General features: G+C 42.3%; 1 protein-coding gene across 1 annotated transcript in view; it reads right to left on the bottom strand.

Annotated features, from left to right (window-relative positions):
• Positions 1-21,760, bottom strand: part of ZEB1 (zinc finger E-box binding homeobox 1) — a 242,189-nt gene that overhangs the window by 47,535 nt on the left and 172,894 nt on the right. The window contains exons 3-5 of the mRNA XM_082258387.1: positions 13,929-13,985; positions 9,134-9,295; positions 1,337-1,539 (exon numbers count right to left, since the gene is read on the bottom strand). Of these exons, the coding sequence (XP_082114513.1) occupies positions 1,337-1,539; positions 9,134-9,295; positions 13,929-13,985 (422 nt within the window). The remainder of the gene's footprint in view (positions 1-1,336; positions 1,540-9,133; positions 9,296-13,928; positions 13,986-21,760) is intronic.

Here is a 21,760-nt window from a genome sequence, read left to right as displayed (position 1 = left end):
GAGCGCAGGCAGCTAGGGGGCGCGCTCCCGTCCCTGCTCATCAGCGGGGAAGCCGATGCACGGGGCAGGCGGCTCCGATTACCGTCTGACACCCACAATCGCCCCCGCTGTGAGAGAAGAACGGTCAGCTGTTGTAAACTCAGCTGACCGTTCTTCTTCCTGGCATGATCACAGAGCTCCTGTGATCCTTCTATATAGGAACACAGGTCTCTGTGATCATTCCATAAGCCACGCCCCCAGTTAGAAACACGCCCCTAGGTACACATTTAACCCCTTGATCACCCACAGTGTAAACTCCTTCCCTGCCAGTGTCATTATTATAGTAACAGTGCATATGTATAGCACTGATTACTGTAGTAATGTCACTGGTCCCTTCCAAAAGTGTCAAAAATGTCAGTCAGGGGTCCGATCTGTCCGCTGCAAAAAATCGCAGATCACAGCCATTACTAGTAAAAAAAAAAACAATAAAAATGACATAAATCTTTCCCATAGTTAGTAGACGCGATAACTTTTGCACAAACCAATCAAAATACATTTATTGCCATTTTTTTACCCAAAAATATGTAGCAGAAAACAAATTGGCCTAAAATGTTAATAAATAAAGTTTTTTAATTATTATTTTTTTTTTTTGGGAATGTTATATGGCAGAATGTGAAAAATATTGTTTTTTTTTTTTTTCAGAATTGTCGCTCTTTTTTGGTTTATAGCGCAAAAAAATAAAAATCGCACAGGTTTTTATTTGTGGGGGAAAAAAAGACATCAATTTTCTTTAGGTACAGCTTCGCGCGACCGCGCAATTGTCCGTTAAAGTAACACAGTGCCGAATCGCAAAATATGGCCTGGTCATTAATGGGGCAAATCCTTCCGGTCCAGAAGTGGTTAAAATTCAGATTTTGGTTGTAAAATAAAGCAAGCTGAAATGGGTAAACTGAGAAACAAACAACTCCCAGACCTGACACCCTTGAAACTGATCTGTATTACATAATACGTGTATCATTCCCACCGGCATCACTGCATTCTGGTGACTGACAGCACAGTGAAGGTTGCATTGCAATATAAAAAGTTGAGTCTTTCCAGGTTTGGATCTACCTAGTCAGTAAGATATTCTCATGAGAAATGGAGACACATGAGTCACATTTCACAGACTGTGTTGTAGTATTACATTCATTTTACATTAAAAAAAAGAAAAAAATGCAGGAATTTTGCCATAAAATAATATTCCGTAACTTCAGAAGGAAAATGCAGCCAATCTTCATCGGAGCTGCAGGTGTAGAAATAAACAGGAAGGGAAGGATGTGCGCCAGTGTTGTCCAGCTAAAGCCTTGCTGCCACTTACTTGATCTTTTCCTGACTTGTGGGATGTCATGTGACGGTCCAGCTGGGTTCTGTAGGCAAAAGTGTAGCTGCACATAGAACAACTAAAGTTGTCTTCATTCTTTTCATGCCGGTATTTGATGTGTTCCTTCAAGGAAGTGTAACGTTTGTATCCCCTGTCACAATACGGACATGTCAGGAGCTGAGAGAATGCGTCTGGAGTTCCTGCAAATACAGATCAGGCTATGACACAGCTGCATCTGGAAGTCAATTACAATACAAAAAATTCATTACAATAGTCTTTCCTTTACAGCCTGCAGTAATAAGTTATTAAAGTGGATGTAAACCTCATTCATGAAATTTGACCTGGGGCACATAAATCTGTAGTGTTTACTTATCTCTCTCCAAAGCCCTAAGTCTTCTGTCTTTCTGCTGCTCCATTCCTCTGTTATCAGCATGATAACCTCTGTCAGGTTCTACGACATAGAAGATAAAAGCAGTTGGAAATTTGAGTCCGGGTAGGTGCATAGAGATAGATTAGCAGAGATCTGGTCGGTTTACAGCACAGCTCTGCATGTTTCTTCCTTCCTTCCTCTGCCTATGTGGGGGGTGCTTTTCCTCCAATCAGCTGTCACACATTGTATGCTAAGACTGCACACCCAATGCTGGAACAGGTAGAAAAAATTCTAACACAATGTTCATCTTCTAAACAGTGCATAAAGCTGAAGACCGCAGATATACAAATAAAACTCCTGTAGGGAGATTTGATTCATCTCTGTTATCATCTGAGGCTGTTCACTTCACTGGGTATATGTGAGGGTTTACATCCACTTTAAAGGTTTATCAATAGTATGCAACATTTTACTCTACAGTGCCATGAAGGGTGAGATTAACTATTTTTTCCCCCAAAGGAAAGAGTTAGCCCCATGTTGAACTGCTACACAACTGCTACATTGGGAAAGTGGCAATAAAGTCAGCCATACATGGGTCAAAATTGGCTGGTCCCTGCTGACCCAGCTGCATTTTGATCCTTGTATTGGCTAGCTGGTTCTATCTGTCAACTTGTGTACAATCAGCCTGTCAGGTTTTTCCCAAACGATCAGTGCCGCCAGCTATAGCCAGCAACACTGATCATTGTTTTCCGGGAGCATTCCCATGCCGGCAGAACACAATAGTGTTGCGGGAAGGATTCCCCAATCATCACTGTGTTGATGGGGAAATTAGCACACTTTTTTTCATGCAACCCGCTGGTATGTATGACCTGCCTTAAGCCTGGTAAACACTATTAGTTTTTTTTTATTCAACCCAGTGGGCTGAAAAAAAACTGAAGAGCTCGGGAGGAGATCCTGTACTAACAATCCGATGTTAATACAGCGATCTCCCCGCTGAGCTATTGTGTTCTGACAGACAGTACACACCTGATAGCACTGATAAGATGCCGATCAGCAGACCTTTTCCAGCCATACCCTGCGATAGAATCCATCCAGCTTCTGTCGGAACGGCTGCCGTACACACAGGCCGAATGTTGGCCGGTTTCCATTGAACCGGCCAAATTTGCCTGATATTCGGCCCCTGTGTACGGGGCTTTTGTCCATGAAATGGAAGTATTGGTACAAAGTCTATCTTGCAATGCATTTTGACCTGCAACTTTCCACATGCAACTTCAGGGCATTAACACATACTGTACACTATATTACCAAAAGTATTGGGACGCCTGCCTTTACACGCACATGAACTTTAATGGCATCTCAGTCTTAGTCTGTAGGGTTCAATATTGAGTTGGCCCACACTTTGCAGCTATAACAGCTTCAACTCTTCTGCGAAGGCTGTCACCAAGGTTTAGGAGTGCGTCTGTAGTAATGTTTGACCATTCTTCTAGAAGCGTATTTGTGAGGTCAGGCACTAATGTTGGACTATAAGGCCTGGATCGCAGTCTCCACTCTAATTCATCCCAAAGGTGTTCTATCGGGTTGAGGTGAGGACCCTGTGCAGGCCAGTCAAAATGTATTTAAAAATGTTGCTTGTCTTGCAAAACGCTCTCAAACCAAGTTACACTCAATCCAAGGTTTTACTGTATTTGCATTACGATATTTTAGATTTAGATTTGCAGAATTTCCTTTTAGAGGGTACCTATATGTCACACAGTGTAATCAGCATCCTAGCTGAATAACTGAAGAGGTAATACTAATGACAGGATAAACCCATTGAAAGGATTGCCCTGCCAAGACTTAAGCCTCGTACACACGATCAGATTATCAGACAAATTTTTGTCCGTTTTTTGTTGCATGCCAGTCTCATATGGAAAGTGAAGAGGTTACTTTCATATGAAAATTCGCATACAACAGAATTCAACTTCATAAGTGATGTCGTGTGTTGAATTATTTTGTATGTATTCTTTTGTTTCTGAGCATGTGTAGTCTTGCTCTCATGATCTTTTTCGGACGAAAACTGTACTTATTAAACGAAAATCAAACGTGCTCACGTACAATAAAAGTTTTATAGCCTGCACATTGAGTTTTTGTCGTCCAAAAAATTCAAAATCGGTTGAAAGCACCATACTAACGTTCCGAAAAACACCAGATCGTTCGTCAGACGAAATGTTACTTCCGATTTTCTCATCGTGTGTACGGGCCTTTAGGGCTCACACACACAGGATGTTTTCGCAGCTAATTTTAGGGGCATCTGGGTGTTTTTCTTTTTACTGTCTCTGAACTCTTCTCCATGTTAGCCTATGTGTCTATGCACACATAAACTTTTGGAAGGAGTTGGAAGCATAAATGTTTAGGGGCAGAAAAAATAATGCATCGAGGAGCAGAGGCTGTTTAGCTGTAAAAACGCAAAACTCTAAAAAATGCAGCTAAACGCTGTAACAAGCTTTTAGCCGCGTTTGGCGTTTTTACATTTTAGGGAGTGTTTTCATTGTAAAAATTCTAACGCTCAAATACCTGGAAAAACGCTGCTTTTTCCTGAAAGCAGCGCTGGTGTTTTTGTAACATCCTGTGTGCAGGAGCGCTATAGCGGCAGAGCGCATCCAATGTGTAGCAGCTCTAAGCTACAGAATGTGCACACTGAAGCCCAATCACTGAAACATGAAAGTTGATTGGTTGCTACAGGTAACTGCACTTTGCTCTATATATTCAGCAGTAATCTTTGTACATTTACAAGAGGATCTATCCCCCTGAGCAGCAGCGATATATAATAACTGTGCTTGCCTTCCTGAATTTTTAAGCACAGGTCATATTTCAAGTGTCTGCAAAAACAAAAAAAAACTTTAATTTTCTCTGTCTGCAGACATAAGAGATGGTGTACAATCTTCCAGAGTCTAACGTCTGCAGAAATCACACATTTATATTGCGAATCTGACCTCCGGAATAGAGAGTGAGATATGATAACAGAGGTGAGGTGTTATATCTCTTCTTCATAGTAATCTCTCCCCCATCATACACCGTCCGTAATTCACAGTATTTCTTTTTAACCAAGTCATCTTTGCTGAAAACACAATCAGGTAGGTACAGCAGGCAGTACCTATGTGGAATTATTTTTATCTGCAACAATACTTTATTTTCATGTCAGCTGAGTGTTTAGTAGCTTTTGCTTTCACCTAGAAAGCTCTGATTAAAAGAAATCAGGGCCAGTATAAACGTGGAAATTCTGAGAGTGAGTCTTCTCCATGTGAATGGCAACAAGCAAAGAAGTCCCAGCAGCGTCCCCTATGTTCATGCATATTGCAAGATTAACCAATTTCGCTGTCTACTGTGTCTAGATTTTCCTTCTTTAGAGCTGCAAAGTAAACCTCTCCTAAGATAAATACAGGGTCTGTTATGTCAGACTTTTCTCATTGGCTCCAGTATATGAATCCCTGACCCAAAAACATGCATATACACCCTTTTGCCTCAAAAGAGCCCTGACCCATCAAGGAATGGACACCACTAGACCTCTGAAGGTACGCTGTGGTATCCGGCACCAAGACGTCGGTAGCAGATCCTATAGGTCCTTCAGGTTATGGGGTGGTGCCTCCATGGATCAAACTTGTTTTTCGAGTACATCCCACAGATGCTTGATTGGGATGAGATCTGGAAAATTTGGAGGCCAGGTCAACTCCTGAAACTCATTGTTGTGTTCCTCAAACCAATATTGAACCATTTTTGCAGTGTGGCAGGGCACATTATCCTGCCGAAAGAGGCCACTGCCATCAGGGAATACTGTTTCTATGAAGGTTTTACTTAGTCAGCAACAATGTTAAGGTAGGTGGTACATATCAAGTAACATATAAACAAATGGCAGGGCCCAAGGTTTCTCAGAAGAACCTTGCCCAAAGCATCACACTGCGTCCGCTGGCTTGCCTTCTTCCCATGCTGCAACTTGTTGCCATCTCTTCCTCAGGTAATTGACACACACATATCCAACCATCCACATGATGTAAAAGAAAGCGGGATTTAACAGACCAGGACACCTTATTTCATTGCTCCGTAGTCCAGTTCTGATGCTCACTTGCCCATTATTGTAGGTTCTTTGTTTGTGGACACCATTCAGCATGAGCACTCTGACCAGTCTGCGGCTACGCAGCACCATATGCAACAATTTGTGATGCTTTTTTTTCTACTTCTAACACAACATGTTTATTTGCCACTTCAGATGTCATTGTAACGAGATAATCAATGTTATTCACTTAACCTGTCCCTGGTCAAAAGTTATGGCTGATTGGTGTAAGTAAAGTTGAAGTTAGAAGTTCTCATTTACATAATTGTTCTGGGTGAATGATTTAAAAAAGTGATGCAAAAGAGACAGCATGACAGCCAGGCATCTGGCATTTACAGGAAAAAGCCCAAATTTGGCAATTTAGAAAAAATTCTACCCTTGCAATGAGGCCCTTGAACTGCAAGGGTTAAATATGCAATATTTCTAGGGCTTACACTAAATGGTAGTATAACTTACTCCAACTCCTGTCCTCTTTTTCCCAAAGTTCTGGTCTGTGGGCGGTCCCTCGATATCATGCCGTACGATTCAGGGCTATTAATCCCTCATATATATAATGGTGGCAAGTAAGCGGCTAGTGCCAAGAGCACCCTAGAAATCTTTGTGGGGCTGGTCTCACAACTTAAGGGACCCTCTTGTAGCAAGGCATAAGGTAAGCATTACATTTTATTAATGTACCCCCAGACTTACCAAAGCATCTAACCCTTGCATGCCTTGCATTAGGTACAAAATGTTTAGGCATGAGTATTGCCCCCTCAAATCCAGGGTGGGGCTGGCCATTATGGTAGCTTTGCTTTTTCATGTCAACGCCTCCAACATGGAGATTAATTAGCTCCTAAAATTGTATGGCTCCAGGCTTCTTGTTACCAGTTGCATGTGCCAAGGCCAGGCAGTGTTCCTCTGTTCATGAAACCCACAAAATATATAGGACAGCCACGCACTGCTAAATTATTTTTTCTTTGGTTCAAAAAACCTTTATTATCCGAAGATGACACCTCCGACTAGGTTCAGTTCATTCTACTTTGAGGCTTCCCATAAGGTTCTTGATCATCTGATTAAATGGTAAATTTGCCTTTACACGAAAAAATAAAAGGTGACCAAACTCCACATTCCCACCCATCCAGGCCCCCTACAGAGCAGGTGTGATACCCCATGTTGAAAGTGTAATGGTCCGTACATTGTACACTGCAATACACAGCCCCGGAATGAGTAGCCATTATAATGAAATAATAATTAATGAAATGGGAAGCGCTCACTGGGCAGTGCAGCCCCGAGAATGTGCTGACCAATGAAAAGCACATCTGAGGCCCTTCAGTAAGTGTGTCTTATTGGTCAGCATAGATATGTGGTTGCACAGACCATTGAACACTTGCCATTGTGAGCTCTGTATTACGGTGAATGGTGTACAGACTGATACAGTATGGGGTATCAAAGCCACTATGTAAAATGGGGTCCAGAGGGGTGAAAGGACATATGAAGTAAGTTCATAAAAGGAGAAATAGAGTCTAGCAGGGGGTCTTATCCTCATTAAAAAAAGCTTTTTGAATGAATAAAAAAACAAATAACAGTGCGTAGCTGATCTGTGTACCCTTAGGCCCCTTTCACACTTGTGCAACCTAAAAGTCACATGACTTGAAGCAATACCTGTGCAATCTTGAGGTCTATGGACCTCAAGTCGCATTAAAGTCGGACCAAAGTAGCGCAGGGACTACCTTGAAGTCGCACAGATATGAACAGTACTCATCTCTCATCTCGATTACTGCAACTCTCTTCTCATTGGCTTACCTTTAAAAAGACTATCCCCCCTTTAGTCCATCATGAATGCTGCTGCCAGGCTCATCCACCTTACAAACCTGCTCTGTGTCTGCTACCCCTCTTTGCCAATCCCTCCATTGGCTGCCACTCAACCAACAAATTAAATTCAAGTTACTAACCATAACTTACAAAGCCATCCATAACTTGGCGCCCAGCTACATCACTAATCTGGTCTCAAAATACCAACCAACTCGTTCTCTTTGTTCCTCCCAGGACCTCCTGCTCTCAAGCTCCCTTGTAACTACTTCCCGTGCTCACCTCCAGGACTTCTCCCGAGCTTCTCCCATCCTCTGGAATGCTCTACCCCCATCTGTCCGACTATCTCCTTATTTGTCTACTTTCAGACGATCCCTGATAAAACATCCCTTCAGAGAAACCTATCTGGCATCCACCTAACAACTGTACTTTTATTTTCTCCATCAGCCCATCCCCCACAGTTATTACCTCTTGTATCTCCTGACCCCCCCCTCTTAGATTGTAAGCTCTAACGAGCAGGGTCCTCTGATTCCTACTGTATTTAAGTGTATTGTATTTGTACTGTCTACCCTCAAGTTGTAAAGCGCTGCCTAAACTGTCGGCGTTATAAAACTCCTAAATAATAATAATTGGAAATCATGGGTTACGACTTGTCATGCTTCTTTGCAGTGCCAAGTCGCACAAGTGTGAAAGGGGGCCTAAGGAGTACAGTAAGCAGCACAGTAGTTACATCACCAACTCTTCCCCCACATCCCCTAAGGCTAAGTTCACATTGATATGTGGCGATTTCAATGGGTTTTGTAGTGCAATTTTAAGGATCACAGGCAGTGTGACTTCATCTGCGTTCCTGTGTGATTCCAATGCGTTTGCAATGCACAAGTTGCCTAGTCCCACTCAAGTCAGAAAGAGCACGGCTATTTTTTCAGAGTGAAGCCCAGTCAAAGGGTTAATTTTTAGGGTACAGCTTAGGCACAAAATGTTTAGTATATCATAGCAAATCTTAACAGGAAGTGAGAGGAATTCTCTTCGCCTGGACAGTTGTCAATGGAAAAAGTTTCCTCCACTGGAAGATTTCCTGTCACCTCTTGTTCAGGTTACAACTCTAAAATATTGAATTTTCAACTCTAAAATGTTGAATTTTCAATCACCTTTTGTCCCAGTGACAGAGGCCAACAGAAGAAATAGTGAGGCTAAATCCCCCAGAGGACAAAGACTGTAAAAAAAACTTTAGAGCGATATCGAATTCTTCTATAATCTATTCAACATTAAAAAAGCCAGGCAAGTAGCATTTTTAGAACAATGTAACCAATGACAGCCCAGTTATTTTTCTAGGTATAGATTTTCTTTCAGAACGACCCCTTGGTGCTTTGTACAAAATGAGAACCAGCCAGACACATCTGGGAAGATTCTTCACATTGCACAGCTGTCAACTGATCACTTAAATATGTAAAGGATCATTTCAGATGTTTCTGATAAGAGGCCCGGGTTGTTTTCCAGCTTTCATTTTCCATGCATAGGAAAGGTTAGAGTTCCATCTATTTCATATAGTTACCATTTTCATCGTGACCACTGGCCTCCGGCGTGCCTTGCCTCTGGTCATCCTCAGGAGCTTCTGGATAGATGACAGCTGTGTCACTCTGCTGAAGGAACTCTTCCACATTTGGATCATGGTTTTGCTCATTTTCAACATCTGAATCACATTCTTCATCATGAACTTCAAAAACAATGCAAATTAATTAGGATTAATGGACCTTTTGTTATGAGAATTTTCAGATACATTGAGGAGAAAGAATAGCCACTCAATTGTATATACAAGTAAAATATTTTATTTTACTATAAATTGGTAATATTATCTCACATGCAGAATACACTATATTGTCAAGTGTTTTGGGACCCCTGCCTTTACACACACAGGACTCTATGCAGGCCAGTCAAGTTCCTCCACCCCAAATTTCTCATCCATGTCTTTATGGACATTGCTTTGTGCACTGGTGGACAGTCATGTTGGAACAGGAACACAAAGTTGGGAGCATGAAATTGTCCGAAATGTCTTGGTATGCTGACACCTTAAGAGTTTCCTTCACTGGAACTAAGGGGCCAAACCCAACCCCTGAAAAACAACCGCACACCATAATCCTCCCTCCACCAAATGATTTGGACCAGTGCACAAAGCAAGGTCCATAAAGACATGGCCTGCATAGAGTCCCGACCTCAACCTGATAGAGCACCTTTGGGATGAATTAGAGCGGAGACTACGAGCCAGGCCTTCTTGTCCCAACATCAGTGCCTGGCTTCACAAATGCGCTTCTGGAAGAATGGTCAAACATTTCCATAGACACACTCCTAAACCTTGTGGACAGCCTTCCCAGAAGAGTTGAAGCTGTTAAAGCTGCGAAGGGTGGGCCAACTCAATATTGAACCCTACAGACTAAGACCATTAAAGTTCATGTGCTTGTAAAGGCAGGCCCCCCAATACTTTTGACAATATAGTGTAGCTACTTTAAACTGCGAGGCTACATTTTTGAAATTACATTATGGAAAATATTTTAAAAAAACTGGTGCGCACAGAATCTGTGTAGTAATCAATCAGTTTTCAGGTTTTATTGTCAAGGCTTAATTGAAGAAGCTGAAGTTAGAAGCTGCACCATGCACAGCTGCACCAGATGTTGCACTCTCCAGTTAAAGTAATTCAAACTTGATTTATCTATATGGTGATGTACTCCTGAACTCTGTGTGCTCACTATTTGTCCTGTTTACCTTTATTATCAAAAGTGGAAGTAAAAGTAAAAGAGAATCCCAAATTTTGGGTTGATGGCAGAACTGTAATATAGGGAAAAATCTCCCAATTGGGACACTAGTTCTGGTGACACCCAGGGATTCCCTCACTTTAGAAGGATTTTTTTCACTTCCTGTTTTGGCTATGGGGCAGGAAACCTGACATGGGTTTAGCCCTCCCTTACTCTATCCAAAATGAAACAAAAAACATTGCCTTTAATTACACTTTGAAGCAACCCTGTTTGAAAAAAAAAAAAATCTAACTGAAAGTTTCCTGCAATAGATAGGCTCTTATGCACACCTTTCTTCCCGCGCCTCCTATCCTCCCTCTGTTAAAGTGCTACATTCATCATCAGAATCTTCAGCATTCAACATTACCAGGAGTGTCAGATGCTTGTATCCCCCACCACATATTGTGATTCCTTTATTCAACTCTCATACCACTACAGGACTCAACAGATTACATAGAGGGAAGATAAAAGAAAATATAGGAACCCAATAGGTTCTATACCCGTGCAAATCAATAAACATATAAACTACAATAAGGAGCTGTGTGTTGTACAGTGTAAAAAACACCTATACCATGAAAACAAACAAAGGAACTACGCTCTTACATCATAAAATACATATCACCATAGTGAATAAACAATAGTGAATAGACATATAAATAAATACATCCTAATTTCAATGATAGAAAATACATAAAAATTGTGAAGTCCATATATAATCCCGCATGTGAAACACGTCCTCAGTGAGTATAGGAAAGGTTCCTCTCAACCAGCATGCAGACACACTATACACTCACCAGACTTAATTGACCCCTATTACAAGGAGTCAAATTGCGCATATGGGAAAATCCAAGATGTCATACATGAGGTCACAGGCAAGAATGCAAACCGCTGCTGTCATCCATTCAATATGTATATAAATAGCGTATCCAAAGCTCCAGTGTTGCCATACAGAGTGGGTGAGGAAGAAACACTCTCATGGTGCAGTATTACAAATCCTTTATTTAAAAAAGAAGGTTGTATTGCACTTACATCAAAGAAGACAGGGACCAGCATGTATTGTATAGGAATCGCCGGTTTGAGCTCCACCTGCATTCCAGCTGACCAGAAATGACGTATCTCAAACACCACCTGCGTCTGCATGCTGGTGGAGAAGAACCTTTCCTATACTCACTGAGGACGTTATTCACGTGTGGGATAATACAGTATACAGACTTCACAATTGTTATGTATTTTCTATCATTAAAATCAAGATGTACTTATTTATTTGTCTATTCACTATTGTTTATTCACTATAGTATACTATATACTATAGTATTTTATGATGTCGGAAGCACAGTTCCTTTGTTTCTTTTCACATAGCGGGATGATGAATGGAACCACAGAATGCAAAGGAACATAGGCATTCAATGCTCCCGGAAGGGTTAAATGCTAGATATTCTGAAGGAGGCTACTGCACTTGTAATGAAGCGAAGGTAGCTGGGTTCACATATGTGCGGGCGCAGTTTTCAGCCTGGGGTCCGGTGTATTTATGTTCATCGATTCAGGTGCAAATTTATGCCTGAATTCGCACGCGAACCGGACACAAAAATGCATAGGACCCTTTTGGAATCCGCCCCAGACATGTGTGAACCGTCTCCATTGAGAGCCGGTCACACTCATAAAAAACGCATCCAGTTTGCACATATGTGAACCCAGGCTTAGAACTGTTCTATTGCAGGGACCTGCAAATTGATTTTTTTAGCCAACTAAAAGAGTCGCTCTATGAAGCCAAGCAAATGCTGAAACTGAAAACAATTAAAAAAAAAAATGGTTGCATGCTGGAATTGTTTGGATGCCATGCTTTCTTGGATCGCTCTAGCCTAGGTTAAAACTTGTATTCAAAATATACATAAAAATATTTAGCTTTACTAAAAACAAAGAATTCTACTTGTACATGCAACTGCATTTTAAGATTTTATTCTCCGTTATCCAGAAATACCAGCCAATAAATCAAAGATGCAAGCTAGAAAATTGCTGTTACATACAGGAATCCTGACTAATTGAAAACACTCCAGCCAGAGGTTACTGTAATATTTTAAATGATGATGTAATTTAAGTCACACTCTCTTCTCATTTACTTGTCATAAAGATAAAAATGCCAGGAATTAGGTGATCATTATCAAAATTTAGCAGTAAGAGACCAATACCTTCTCAGAAGTCATGCTTCTTACTTAGAATAGTACAGTGCACCCAAAATTATGGATATAGCTAAAGGTGGAGAAGACCACCTCTGTTCCCATCCTTCAATTCCAAGGCTCCTAAATTTCACCTCTCTGCTCTGATGGATCAGAATGCAGTCTGATAAATTCTCCAGTAAAGTCAAAGTGACGTTCATTTGACCTCTTTGTCTCAGTCTAGACTTTAACTGATGGAGTGAATGAACTTGGCTAGAAAAGCACAGGTTAGTCAAGCTTTCTTACTGCAGTATACCTCTAGGTAAAGTCCTACAAGTCTGGGAACAATTACGGGATAAGTTACTCCAAACTCCGTGACTGGAGGAGATGCTGGTCACATGACTTTGTCAGATCATATGAATAGGCACTCCTTTTTTTTTTTTTTTACGTCCATTTATTTGTAGAGCGTACCGCTTGCTTCATATTCCCAAGCAAGTGGAGCGCCAAGCAAATAAAAGTTCACTGCTGTGCTTTTCAAATGTATGTTTTTTTTCCAGAGCTAGGTCCTTGGCCATGCTGCTACATTACAATTGGTGTTAATATTTTGGATGGCATCTAACAATTTATACTTTCACCATAAAGCCTAAGAATGTAAGACCCTTCGGACGACCTAATCAACATCTATAGACCTTATCGCCTTCTCGGAGGCAGGCACTGGGGGGGGGGGGGGGGGGGGGGGCTACTGGCATCGAATAAGTATTGGGGTTTTCCATTGGTGCTCCCCAACCACTCCCATGGAGTAAGGTTTTCCCTGCTGCGGGTTGGACAGTCTAAATTCTTTAAAGTGTATCTAAAGTCAAAACTTTTTGTTTTGTTTTGGATAGAGATGTAAAGGGTTCAAAACCCTGTCCGTTTTTTATTACTGTCTGTGTCTCTACTAGGTAGATTTGCCTTTACTATTTGTCCCGGTGACCACAGTCACTGGGACAGAAAGTAAGGGATAATTCGAAATGTTGAGTTGTTACCTTTACAGGAATAGAGGGCAACATATTCAATGGAGACACTTGTTTTCAAGAAAACTATCTAGGAAATTTCCTCTTACTTCCTTGTTGAGTCTAAAATACAGAAGTGAAGGAAGACCCCCTAAATGGGACACAGATGGAAGATACTATGCAAAATAACCAAAAAAATGTTGGTTTTAGAAATATTTTAAGGTAAAAAACAAAAAGAGGGAAGTCTCACAATTCAGAAGGGCTGAGTTGGGATAGAAGATATAGACATCTTGAGGCCAGAGACTCACAAATATCAGAAAAAAAAATCACGATCATTCACCAAGAAAAGAAACCCCAATTGTGGATGAACATTCCAAGGGGCTGCACACTGAAAACAGCAACATTAAAAGTAGTACCTGTACATCCAATGTCATCAGCATCAGGCCCCAGGATTTCATTTGCGTCTGTTCCATCTGCAAAACATGAACAAAAATCTTAGTCATTTGTGTCACTTCTTTCCTATTACCATTTGCACACATATGGATAAGGTAGCAGCCATATTTCTCATTATATGTGCTCTTATTTCTGCTATCTCACTCAAAAGACTTCAAACAGAGCTAGCCTGGCTAAAGACAACAAACTCTCCATAGTCTCTAATGCAGTGGTCTTCTGCAGCACTGGCCGGATGCGGTCCTATGCTTGCCTTTATCTGGCCCTTGGAGCATTATTCCCCTCCACTGTCAGCAACCGTGGGCCATAGTTCATGTCAATGACACCAACAACGTGGGCACTTTTCCTCCCAGTGACATTAATGATGGGGCACTATTCCTCCCACTGACATTAATGATGGGGCACTATTCCTCCCACTGACATTAATGATGGGGCACTTTTCCTCCCACTGACATTAATGATGGGGCACTATTCCTCCCACTGACATTAATGATGGGGCACTATTCCTCCCACTGACATTAATGATTGGGCACTATTCCTCCCACTGACATTAATGATGGGGCACTATTCCTCCCATTGACACCAACGATGAGGCATTATTTCTTCCATTGGCACCAATGATGGCGCACTGTTCCCCCCTTGACACAAAAGAAGGGGAACTTTTACTCCCCCTAATACCAATCATGGGGCATTGTTTACTCCCTCTGACACCAGGACATTTTACACTCCCACTGGCCACAGCATGGCCCCCACTAAAGTTTAAAGGACAGAAAACTGACTCTTCGTTTAGAAAGTTTGGAGACCTCTGCTCTAGTTATATTAAGTACCCATAATGCTCCAGAGACCATAAGACCTTTGCCACCACAGCTTGAGGATGTGTGTTCTTTTTAATTAAATTTTTCATTTTAAAATAATGCAATAAAAAATGTGATTTGGAAATGATGAGCCATAGCGTAGGGTCAGATTTCTTGATAGGTCCCATCATTTATGAGGCATTTAATAAAGCAACACTAGAGGATGACCACAGTTCATGAAACAATGGTTGCAATGGGGTTTATTTACTAAAGCTGGAGAGTGCAACATTAGGCTCTCTTTTGCATAGAAACCAATCAGCTTCCATGTTTTATTGCCAAAGCTTTATTGAACAAGCTGAGGTTAGAAGCTGACTGGTTTCTATGCAGAAGTGAGTCTGATTTTGCATTCTCCAGCTTTAGTAAATAAACCCCAATGGATCTACAGATGGAATGCTATGGGTCCACAAACCCAGCCCCTCTAAACATATTTAGCAGCAGCTAAAAATAAAACACTTTTAAAATTAGTTTAGGTACAATCAAATTTTCCATGTGATATTTGATTTACAAATGCGGTATCTAGCCACCACCTTGGGAAAATGCCTTTGCTGACATTGGTAAGCCAATAGGTTACCTAAAAAGAGAACGCTCGTGTCTGAGCTGAGAATAGTCTATTGGTTGGCTTCTGCTATGCTGGCTGGGTAGAAGAGTAATTACACAGGATAGATATGGAACCTTTTACAGACTTAAAGGTAAACTCTGTCAAATATGAAAAGGTTATCCTTAACCACTTCAATACTGGGCACTTTCACCCCCTTCCTGCCCAGGCCAATTTTCAGCTTTTAGCGCTGTTGCATTTTGAATGACAATTAAAAACAAATAAAAAAAGACCGAAAAGTTTGAAAAAAAAAAAAAGTTTTTTGGTTTATGTTTTTTCCTGCACTGATGAGCACTGATGAGGCTGCACTGACAGGCACTGATGGGGTGGCACTGACATGCGGCACTGATAGGCAGCACTGAATGCAGCACTGATATGTGGCACTGATAGGTAGCACTGATATGCAGCATTGGTGGGCACTGATAGGCGGCACTGCTGGGCACTGATAGATAACACTAATGGGCACTGATAGGCGGCACTGATGGGCACTGATATGTGGCACTGATGGGCACTGGTAGGCGGCAGTGATCGGCACTGATGGGCGGCACAGATAGGCGGTATTGGTGGGCAATAATGGGCACTGGTGGGAGGCACTATAGATAGCAATGATAGGCACTGGTGGGCAGCACTGATGGGGAGGGCACTGGCGGGCAGCACTATTGAGGAGGGCTCTGGCGGGCTCCCTGAGCCCTGATTGCCATCCATGGTGGCCATCCCTGGGGTCATGGATGGGCATCCCTGGGGTCATGGGTGGGCATCCCTGGTGGTTCTAGTGGCGACCCCCCTGAGGGTCTGCACTGGTAATCAATGATCTGATGACCAGTGTAGACCCCCCCCCTGTCAGGAGAGCCGCAGATCGGCTCTCCTCTACTCATGCCTGTTAGGCTCTTCCTGTGTACTATGTGACCAGCTGTGATTGGTCACAGCTGGTTACATGGTAAAGAGCCTACCTCAGTCAAAGATCGGAGATGCGGTGTGTCAGAGTGAAGGGGGGCGCGCAGAGCGCATTATCCTGCCGCCGTCATATGACGTCCGGTCAGAATAATGCAACCACTTTCTTGCCGTCAATCGCCTACAGGAGAGGCGGGAAGTGGTTAAAGTGTTACTAAACCCACAACAGTAAAATCAGTCTGTATATGCAGTAAAGCATGCTTGGTACACTCACTGTGGAGCCTAGAGGGTTAATCCTCTGCATTGATTAATTAGGATGTTTGATCCTGTCTTCTCTAATCCTCTCCTTCTTCTACTGTCCCCATCTCCTGATGAGACAGAGTCTTTGGAGTCACTCTATACATGCTCAGTTTGGTGTGTATTGCTAGAGAGTTTTTTTTTCTTAGGAGAGTGCATGTGATCAGCACAGGGCCAACCAGCACTGTCCAGACAGAGGGTCAGGAATCCTGCAGCCTCATAGGACAGTCAGATGACAATGAAAATTTCTCCTACAAACTTTAACCAGACACTGATAGAAGTCACAAGGCTGCTATATACTGCTGATGAGAAAAGGTATTTAGCAGTTTATATTTACTAAAATGATTGCATTTCCATGTTCTGTGTACTGTGGGAGACCAGATATAGTGAATGCAGCCTCGGCTGCATTCACTATATCTGGTCTCCCACAGTAACACTTTAAAGCAAGCTTTGTGAGCTCTGGCTACTTTCTTAATGGCTCCAAGTGACATTTATCTTGTACACCTGGCTGCCCTGTTCAGTAGACCTGGTTAAAGAGGGTGTCCAGTTCCCCACGGAAAAATAAGTCAGCAGCTACAAATACTGTAGCTTCTGACTTTAAATATTAGGACACGTCCTGTCCTGGAATTCAGCGATGTCGGCACCGCAGCTGATGTTCCCATCGGCTCTCGGGTGCTGCCGCCACCATTGCCTGTAAGGGAAACCGGCAGTGAAACTTCTGTTCCCTGCTGTGCATTCAGGAAGCGTGCTGCGCTTTGTGAATGGTCTAGTGTCGGGGGAAGGAGTAGGGGGGCCGAACTGTCAAAACCAAGTACATGTTTCCCCCTCCCCCCCGAAAGGTGCCAAATGTGGCATCAGAGGGGGGAGGAGTCAGATAACCAGAGCCTCCCTTTTTGTTTTGAAGACACCAGTGTCATGTGTACAGTATATCTGAACAATGTCCTTCAGGCATAGAAATGGATCTTAGGCTTGCCTGAATGCTCATATTTATGGTATGGGATATTGGGAAGTGGTGCATGCTACACTTTAGTGCTAACTCATTTTAGGGGCAACAACAGGAATCCAATATGATTTTGTATTTTAGCCAACATTTGCTACAGCAGCAAAGGGGAAAAACAATAGGCTGGCTTAACAATGGCTAAGAGATTACAAATTGTCCACCATTTTAACCACTTTACCTCCGGCCACTGTGCCTCTACTGCGGCACAGTGGCTCGTTCCCGTCCAGCGACGTAGACCTACGTCGCTGGACTCCTCCCCCTGAATGTTTTCATTCACAGCGGGAGTCGCGCCAGTGGAGGAGCGGCGGCGATCGCCGCCGCTCTTCCCCGATCGTTGGGGAATCTAGTTTGGAGATCCGCCCGCCTGTGTAAACAAAGCGGGCGGATCTCCTAAGTGACAGGGAGTGACAGATCGGAGTGTTTAGCATAGCTGAACATCCGATCTGTCCCTGACTCAGTCAGTCACCTCCCCCCACACGTTAGTAAGCACCAGGCATACATTAACCCCTCCCTCTCCAATAAAATTAACCCCTTCCCTGCCAGTGTCATTTTTACAGTAACAGTGCATGTATATAGCACTGATTACTGCAGTAATGTCACTGGTACCCCCAAAAGTGTCAAAAATGTCAGTCAAGGGTCCAATCTGTCCGCCGCAATGTCGCAGTCCCGCAAAAAAAAAAAAAACGCAGATCGCCGCCATTACTCGTTAAAAAAAAAAACACCAAAAATGACAAAAATCTTTCCCTTAGTTAGTAAACGCAATAACTTTTGCGCAAACCAATCAAAATACGCTTATTGTGATTTTTTTTACCAAACATAGGTAGCAGAAAACAAATTGGCCAAAATTTTTTAAAAAATTAGATTTTTATATATTTTTTGGGAGGAATTTCATATAAAAAAATGTTAAAAATATTGTTATTCTTTCAAAATAAACGCTCTTTTTTTGTTTATAGCGCAAAAAATAAAAATCGCACAGGTGATCAAATACCACCAAAAGAAAGCTCTGTTTGTGGGAAAAAAAGGACGTAAATTTTGTTTGGGTACGGCGTCGTATGACCGCGCAATTGTCAGTTAAATTCGCACAGCGCCGAATCGCAAAAAGTGGCCTGGACGTAAGACAGCAAAATCCTCCGGTGGTAAAGTGGTTAAAGGGAGATAGGGTTGTTTCCGATTCTATTTAACTGACATTACCCGAGTGTATCTAAATCCAAAAACAAAAATGTAATATATTGCAGCTCACCAGTCCTTAGATGCAATGGCTGTATTCGTTTTCTTTTTAAGCTTTTTTTCCTTTTATTTTCACATGGTAATCCTGCAAATGACACTTCTTGTTCCAGTGTGTCTTTTTCTACTGTATCTATGGGGGCAGCCATGGTTATAATATAGGCTGGACTTCAAACAAGTCAGTCTATGTTCATCTCCATTACATGATGGATTAATGGAACTAGTAGTTAACACAATAATGATAATATCGTTATGCTTTCTTTTAAACTCACTGGAGTTGAAAAGGCAAGATCAACAGATATTTTCTGTACTTTCTGAAAATGTTTAATACTAATGCAGCCACCACACATAAGAACTGGTAAGTTGCTATTTCATTTTTTTGAGTTTAGATACGCTTTAAAGCAGAACTAGACTCTCTCAATCAACATTAAAGTGGTTGTAAAGGCTTAAGTTTTTTTTTACCTTCTATGCATGAAGGTAAAATACCTTCTGTGTGCAGCAGATCCCCTAATACTTACCTGAGCCCCAGCTCAATTCTGCAATGTGCATGAGAGCAGCGGATCTCCTGGGTTTTTTCCTCCCCATTGGCTAAGACAGCAGTGGGAGCCATTGGGGGGCTATTGGCTCCTGCTACTCTCTACCACAGCCATCGAGCCTATGAGGGGAGAGCCAGAGCAGCAGCTCGGGAGCGAGCCTGCTCGGGTGCCCCAATAGCAAGCTGCTTGCTATGGGGGCACTTGGCAGGAGGGAGGGGCCAGGAGCGCAGGGGGGGGACCAAGAAGAGGATTTGGGCTTTTCTGTGCAAAACCACTGAACAAAGCAGGTAAGTATAACATGTTTCTTATTCAGAAAAAAAAAGTAATCTGCCTTTAATATCACTTTAACTATTTTAATTCTTATGCTTCTAGCTTCAGTAAATAAAAAAAAATGTTTTTTTACATTTCTTCAGTTGCTTCCTGGTTACTGGCCTAGGCCAAAATGATGCCATACATCCCAGGGTTCTTCATGGGCATTTTTTCTTTCCTCTGGAGGAGGGTCTTTCTCAGCTAAGTACAGCCTTCTGCCTGCATGCCTGAGCTAAGGAGATGGATTCCAGGAAGTAAATGCCCTTACTCAAGATGGCCACAGCTAGAAATACTAGGGGGAGTTTTTCAAAGTGATTTTTCAGCAAAATAAAGCATGGTGACATGGATGGATGGGTGAGATTGCTTTGAATGTCGAAAATGAAGTGAACAGTGTTTTCAGTTTGTGGTGCTCAGATGCAGCTTAGGTCTGCTTTAACCACTTGCCGACCGCCGCACGACTATCTACGTGGGCGGTCAGCCCCTCACAGGCAAAGTGACGTAGGTCTACGTCGCTCGCCTGTGAGGGTTTAGGGAGCGAGCGCGCGCCGCCGGAGGCGCGCTCCCGCTCCCGCGTGGTCACGGACCCCCCCGCGCGCGTGACCGGCGGACCCGATCGCCGCCGGCCACTCTGCGATCGGCGGGGGAGAGGGAGATAGTCAGGCAGCTTGTGTAAACAAGCTGCCTGTCATTCTCCTCTCTGTATGAGAGCTGATCACATGGATCTACTATGTAGATCCATTGATCACTCTGCATACAGTTGAAGCCACAGCCAATCACAGTTAGAATCACGCCCCTAGGGACACACACAGCCCCTCCCTCTCAAATAAAGTTAACCCCTTCACTACCAGTGCATTTTTACAGTAACAGTGCATATGTATAGCACTGATTACTGTAGAAATGTCACTGGTAACCCCAAAAGTGTCAAAAATGTCAGTCAAGGGTCCGATCTGTCCGCCGCAATGTCGCAGTACCGCAAAAAAAATCGCAGATCGCCGCCATTACGCGTTAAAAAAAAAACAACAAAAATGACAAAAATCTTTCCCTTTGTTAGTAAACGCAATAACTTTTGCGCAAACCAATCAAAATACGCTTTTTGCGATTTTTTTTACCAAACATAGGTAGCATAAAACAAATTGGCCGAAAATATTAAAAAATTTTGATTTTTACATTTTTTTTTGGGGGAATTTCATATAAAAAAAAGGGAAAAATATTGCTATTTTTGCAAAATTTACGCTCTTTTTTTGTTTATAGCGCGTGATCAAAAAATCGCACAGGTGATCAAATACCACCAAAAGAAAGCTCTGTTTGTGGGAAAAAAAGGACGCCAAATTCGTTTCGGTACAGCGTCGCACGACCGCGCAATTGTCCGTTAAAGTCACGCAGTGCCGAATCGCAAAATGCCCTCTGGTCGTTTAGCAGCCAAATCCTCCGGGGCTTAAGTGGTTAAAGACAAATGTAAAGATTTATTAGGTGAATCGCATCTATCATTGGTATGGGATGAGTACTTTTCAGTGGTGGGTTTATATTTACACCTAGACTTCAGCATTAAATACAATTGTACTTAATTTATGCTCCTGGGACAAAAGTTACTTTTTGGCTTCTAAAAGGTTTTCCAGGAAAGAGTTAAAATCTTTCCACTTACAGATAAATACTTTCAGAATTTACAGTCTAATAACAAAGCATGTAAAAAGGTTTCCAGGAAAGGGTTTGATCCTCAGTAAAATCATTACTACCTGGAACAGAATGAATGCTGGATAAGGCCCTGCTTGGTCAAAGTCAGCATGGCTGATTTCTGGTAATGGCTGAGACTTCAAACGCCTATCTCCATGGACTGGGTTGGCGTAGCTGGGAAGAGCAATGTTCTTATAACAGCACTTCTTCATTAGTGGAAATTGAAGTTGATTGAACCATCAATCACCAAACGTTATATATATACAGTATATATATATAACCTATCAGTCAAAGTTTAGGACAAGCCGGTCCCTTTTCTCAGTGTGCTGTAAATCATACTATCTTATATTTCAGGGTGCCATCTATCTTAAAACTTTAGGGCCATACCAACAGGAAAGCATGTTAGACCACATGGAGTGCA

Source organism: Pelophylax lessonae (assembly GCF_965119305.1).
Source record: "Pelophylax lessonae genome assembly, chromosome: 5".
Classification (NCBI taxonomy): Eukaryota; Metazoa; Chordata; class Amphibia; order Anura; family Ranidae; genus Pelophylax; species Pelophylax lessonae.
This window is presented reverse-complemented; position numbering and strand designations above follow the sequence as displayed.